This window comes from Bubalus kerabau, chromosome 11, assembly GCF_029407905.1.
Source record: "Bubalus kerabau isolate K-KA32 ecotype Philippines breed swamp buffalo chromosome 11, PCC_UOA_SB_1v2, whole genome shotgun sequence".
Taxonomy (NCBI): Eukaryota; Metazoa; Chordata; class Mammalia; order Artiodactyla; family Bovidae; genus Bubalus; species Bubalus kerabau.
In genome coordinates this window covers 98,944,139-98,950,228 of record NC_073634.1, presented here as the reverse complement: position 1 = coordinate 98,950,228, position 6,090 = coordinate 98,944,139, and the positions used below count along the sequence as shown (strand labels likewise).

The window sequence follows — 6,090 nt, the reverse complement described above, 5'->3', positions numbered from 1 at the left end:
ACTAGTACCTGTGGCAGCTATAAAGGACAGAGAAATTTGTTCGGAGGTGATCACAACATCTACGCTGACACCTGCCTGCCAGGGACGGGATGGAGGCGGGGAGGAGAAAACAGCCGCTTCCCTAGAGAGGGACGGACGAAGGTCATGCGGGCGGGTCGTGGAGAAGGTACGGACTCAAGTCCTACTGCCTCGAGGGTATCCGGCACGCCGGACGGGCCCCTATCCCCTCAGGGCCCAGCGTGGAGGCGGGACCTCAGCTGTTACCGGCGGAAACCACCTCGGGGTGAGAGATCCCGTCACTGACAGGCAGCTGCTAAACCAACGGAGCTGGAGCCCGAGGCGGATGTTGTGTCTCATTGGTGATTGTTGTGCGCGCCCAACAGCCAATGAGTCAGCCCGGGGGGCGTAGCGATGACGTTAGCTGCGGAGGAGGCCGCTTCGAATCCGCAGCGGCCAGCTTGGTGGCCTGGACCAATCAGTGACGTCCAACGAGCTGCGCCTTCGCCAATCGGAGGCCTCCACGACGGGGCTGGGGGGAGGGTATATAAGCGGAGTAGGCGACGGCGCGGTAGACGCTGACCGAGACATCACAGATACATCAACTTAAGCTTTTCGTGCGTTTGAGAGGTAGGTTCTGCGGCCTGTCTTTTCGGACCTGCCCTTCGCATTGTCCACTGTTCTCCTGATCCGGGGCCCTGTCATCCTCAGCTCAGTAACCTCGGTGCGCTCCTGTGTTTGCGGCCTGTGGCTGGTTTTCCTGCGAAGCCCTATAGCTGTCTGCTGACCGACTGGCCGACGGCGCTGGAAAGATGAAGCTGTCCCTGGTGGCTGCGGTGCTGCTGCTGCTGCTCGGCACGGCACGCGCGGAGGAGGAGGACAAGAAGGAGGACGTGGGCACGGTGGTCGGCATCGACCTGGGTACCACCTACTCCTGGTAAGTGGGGTTTGGGGAGAGGGGAAAATGGGGCGTGGCCTCCTGGGCTGCCCAGAGCATCGTGGTGCTGATTCCTTCCGTTCGGTTTTTTCCGCCAGCGTTGGGGTGTTCAAGAACGGCCGCGTGGAGATCATCGCCAACGATCAGGGCAACCGCATCACGCCGTCTTATGTGGCTTTCACTCCTGAAGGGGAGCGTCTGATCGGCGATGCAGCCAAGAACCAGCTCACCTCCAATCCGGAGAACACAGTCTTCGACGCCAAGCGACTCATTGGCCGGACGTGGAATGACCCGTCCGTGCAGCAGGACATCAAGTTCTTGCCTTTCAAGGTTCGAACCGGTTTTTTTCTTCTAAATAGATAGTGGGTGATGGTGATGGGAGTATTTAGAATTAAAAAGTTTAGGCACAAGCAAAGGGGATATAGATGTCGTGTGTGTGTGATTTTATTTTATACTCCTAGTATATTTCAGAACTGAAGATAGTAAAGTTGGCAAGGAAATTTCATGCATAACTATTCTGTCGACAATAGTTTAGGATTAAGAGACTGATTAAAACTGAAGTGGCTTATAATTGTAAGGCACTTTCTACACCTTAAATATTTCTGCCCCAAATATTCAGCTCAAAGGGTCCAAAATAAACCCAACTTTGGAGAGCGAAGTGAGTCTCAGTTCTCTTTTAAAGTTTAAAATGTCATTGCTTCTATGTCTGAAAATAATAATTATTCTCTCAAATTTAGGTGGTTGAAAAGAAAACTAAACCATACATTCAAGTTGATGTTGGAGGTGGGCAAACAAAGACATTTGCTCCTGAAGAAATTTCTGCCATGGTTCTCACTAAAATGAAGGAAACTGCTGAGGCTTATTTGGGAAAGAAGGTAGGTATTTTCTAGAACCGTGTTGAGCAGTTTTATTATTACCGTTTCTGATCGTGTCGTGTAGATGCTTTCATCATTTTAAAAGTCTGACATCCATGTATATCAGTTTTAATTACTTGCATGTTTTATTGGAGATCAAACAAAATACTAGGGTCTTTTCATTTATCACTGCTTGCAAGTCCACATACATATAATTATGTATCTTAAAAATAAAGTGATAGTTTGACTGTAACTTAAATAAAGGTTAAACTGTATGATAAAACATGTCTAACTACCTTTTGTTATCATTTTAGGTTACTCATGCAGTTGTTACTGTACCAGCATATTTCAATGATGCCCAACGCCAGGCAACCAAAGATGCTGGAACTATTGCTGGATTGAATGTCATGAGGATCATCAATGAGCCGTAAGTGTTAAATTCAAAAGTATGGCACATTTGCCAAATGTGGAAAGGTAAAAGTTAAGTAAATTTTGTTTTTTCTTTCTCATTCCCCTAACAGTACAGCAGCTGCTATTGCTTATGGCCTGGATAAGAGGGAAGGGGAGAAGAACATCCTGGTGTTTGACCTGGGTGGTGGAACCTTTGATGTGTCTCTTCTCACCATTGATAATGGTGTCTTTGAAGTCGTGGCCACTAATGGAGATACTCATCTGGGTGGAGAAGACTTTGACCAGCGTGTCATGGAACACTTCATCAAACTCTACAAAAAGAAGACTGGCAAAGATGTTCGGAAGGACAACAGAGCTGTGCAGAAACTCCGGCGTGAGGTAGAAAAGGCCAAACGGGCCCTGTCTTCCCAACATCAAGCAAGAATTGAAATCGAGTCCTTCTATGAAGGAGAAGACTTCTCAGAGACCCTGACTCGGGCTAAATTTGAAGAGCTAAACATGGTATGTTCCTTGTTTCGCTAATGAGATCTAGTTAGACTCTGAGTATGGGACAATGCATTTAAGGATTTCAACTATTTGTGGGTATGACGGGCATCATCACAGTGATTGTGTCTTTTACTCTAGGACCTGTTCCGTTCCACCATGAAGCCTGTCCAGAAAGTGTTGGAAGATTCTGATTTAAAGAAGTCTGATATTGATGAAATTGTTCTTGTTGGTGGCTCTACTCGAATCCCAAAGATTCAACAGCTGGTTAAAGAGTTTTTCAATGGCAAGGAGCCATCCCGTGGCATAAACCCAGATGAGGCTGTGGCATATGGTGCCGCTGTCCAGGCTGGTGTGCTCTCTGGTGATCAAGATACAGGTAAGTCTGTCAGCATTGTCCACAGTGTTTCAGTAGCTGAATGGGAAAAGTATTAGCTGTTGCTTTAGAAAGCAATAGAACACAAGCAGCAAGCTCAAAGAGCTAGTGAAGGGTACAGTGATGACAAGACTTGGAAGTCTCAACATCCTTAGCAGCTGTATTTAATTCACTGCTTCTGAAATGATTTTGCATAGAACCTAACTAAGTGGCAAGATGGAGAAGATGAAGTTTTATTGATCATGGGGACTGCTTGGTATTGCTCCTATGACTCCTGAATTGGAACTTACCTCAATTAACTTACTTTTGCCAGGTGACCTGGTACTGCTTGATGTATGTCCCCTGACACTTGGTATTGAAACTGTGGGAGGTGTCATGACCAAACTGATTCCAAGGAACACTGTGGTGCCCACCAAGAAGTCTCAGATCTTTTCTACAGCCTCTGATAATCAACCAACTGTTACCATCAAGGTCTATGAAGGTAATTGCTTACATTTGTTAATACCATGGTATGTGTTTGAAGAGTTTGACTTTTTTTTTTAATATACGCTGTTGAAATGACTAGGGAAAGAGGTATCTGCTGTTTTCAGGTGAGAAGACCTTAATTTAGTGTTGTTTGGTAGAGCAAGGACTAAAATCTGTTTTTTATCTGGCACTCTTTCCCATTAAAAATGCCTTCTGAGCTGGCTTCTAAAATACAATAAGCAAAGTTCATACTGCTATAAAATAGACGAAATTCGATTAACAGTACTAGTAACTTAATTCACTGCTCTTTTCAGATCCAGTACCACCCACTCTAAGTTGATAGAGTGCCCTTGCCACTGCAGACTTAAAAGTAGAAATCCAAATGTACTAACGTTTATCAGTGACAACTAACAATTTTTGTGTGTGTGACTTCTAGGTGAACGACCCCTGACGAAAGACAATCACCTTCTGGGAACTTTCGACCTGACTGGAATTCCTCCTGCACCCCGTGGGGTCCCACAGATTGAAGTCACCTTTGAGATAGATGTGAATGGCATTCTTCGAGTGACAGCTGAAGACAAAGGTACAGGCAACAAAAATAAGATCACAATTACCAATGATCAAAATCGCCTGACACCTGAAGAAATTGAAAGAATGGTCAATGATGCTGAGAAGTTTGCTGAGGAAGACAAAAAGCTCAAGGAGCGCATCGACACAAGAAATGAATTGGAAAGCTATGCCTACTCTCTTAAGAATCAGATTGGAGATAAAGAAAAACTGGGAGGTAAACTTTCCTCAGAAGATAAGGAGACCATGGAAAAAGCTGTAGAAGAAAAGATTGAGTGGCTGGAAAGTCACCAAGATGCTGACATTGAAGATTTCAAAGCTAAAAAGAAGGAGCTAGAAGAAATTGTTCAGCCAATTATCAGCAAACTCTATGGAAGTGCAGGCCCGCCCCCAACCAGTGAGGAGGAAGCAGCAGACAAAGATGAGTTGTAGACACCGCTCTGCTAGTGCTGTAATATTGTAAATACTGGACTCAGGAACTTGCGCTAGGAGAAAATTGAGAGAACTTAAGTCTCGAATGTGATTGGAATCTTCACCTTGGAGTGGAGTTGAAAATGCTATAGCCCAAGTGGCTGTTTACTGCTTTTCATTAGCAGTTGCTCACATGTCTTGGGGTGGGGGGCAAGGAGGAATTGGCTATCATCAAAAGCGGGTTAAAAAAAAAGCTGGGTTAGGGCGTGTGTTCACCTTGAAAATGTTCTATTTAACAATTGGGTCATGTGTATCTGGTGTAGGAACTTTTTTCTACCATAAGTGACACCAATAAATGTTTGTTATTTACACTGGTCTAATTTTTGTGATAAAGCTTCTAATGAGGTTAGTCATTTAAGGTTAGACTCTCATGTGTTGGGAGTGTTCAGGGTTTTGAGGTAAGGAAACATTTCTGTAAATATTCAGTCATTTTGGGAAACCTGCCTAACCTAATCTAAGAAAAGGGGTGGGAGGTTGGTTCATCCATATGCTTAACTAGGCAACGACCATTTCAAGAGCGGAGTTTTCTTGAGCATAGTTGAAACGTCCTGCTTCCCCTTACCTTTGAAAAACTTAACAGTGGCCTTCTATTTACTCATAACACTTTACAACTGCTTGGATTCTCTTGAGATTTGATAAGTGATGAATCACTGATAATTTTACACACTTGGATTCAGTTCCTAATTTTAGGATGTGAGGGTATATTTTTGAATCTCAGCCATGTCAGTCTCTACCTCTGGTACAAGAGTGGGAACAATTAAGTATGATTAACGAAGGGCAGGCTGTCGTGCTAACATGAAATCCAGTTCAGTCCAAAGATAGACATTTTATACATGGGGCAACCAGCTGCAAGGTTAATTTGTGGAACTGAGACCTGATGTGTGATTTACTCTGAGGCCTAGACCTCTGTTGTGTTGCCCAAAGCATTTGGACAGGAGGTTCTTTCAGATCAGTTTCCATACAAACATTAAAAATGACCTGAAGTGTTGAGTGCAGAGGGGTAGGGGTTGGTGGGGAGAGACAAGAGCCAATCTTTGCCCCTGTCCCCAGTGGCTCTCCGTACCAAAAGTCAACAGTACACCTCTTTCTGAGGAGCTGCTAATATTGAAAACACCTCCCTGGACTTCCCTGGTGGTTGGTGGCTAAGACTCCATGCTTCCAATGAGGGGAGCATGGGTTCCATCCTTGGTCAGGGAACTAGATCCTGCATGCTGCAACTAAGGCCTGGTGCAGTCAAATGTTAAAACACCAGCTTGGGAATGTCCACTCACTGATTTCTACAACTTTTGTTGTATCTTGCAATTAGGATATCTGCAACATTTTTGTGATTAGTATTCATAACCAGCCAGTTAGTTACCTGGATGTATTGCTGATAAAAAACCCTTTATTAAGGTTTTTGCCCTGCCTGGGCTATCCAGTTCATCTTTTCACCTACCGCAGTAGGTAAGAGCCAAAGGGATACATACATAGTGCAGACAATTTTGGAGATACGAAAACAACTGTTTCACTGAACTTTTCTGCAAGTAATT

General features: G+C 44.6%; 1 protein-coding gene across 1 annotated transcript; it reads left to right on the top strand.

Annotated features, from left to right (window-relative positions):
* Positions 1–506: 506 nt before the first annotated feature.
* On the top strand, positions 507–4,877 carry HSPA5 (heat shock protein family A (Hsp70) member 5). The gene is made up of 9 exons (XM_055541133.1): positions 507–627; positions 709–934; positions 1,033–1,264; positions 1,672–1,809; positions 2,103–2,215; positions 2,310–2,700; positions 2,824–3,061; positions 3,372–3,539; positions 3,960–4,877. Exons 2-9 carry the CDS (start codon positions 810–812, stop codon positions 4,520–4,522), a joined length of 1,968 nt encoding a protein of 655 aa, XP_055397108.1. The 5' UTR covers positions 507–627; positions 709–809; the 3' UTR covers positions 4,523–4,877.
* Positions 4,878–6,090: the final 1,213 nt, after the last annotated feature.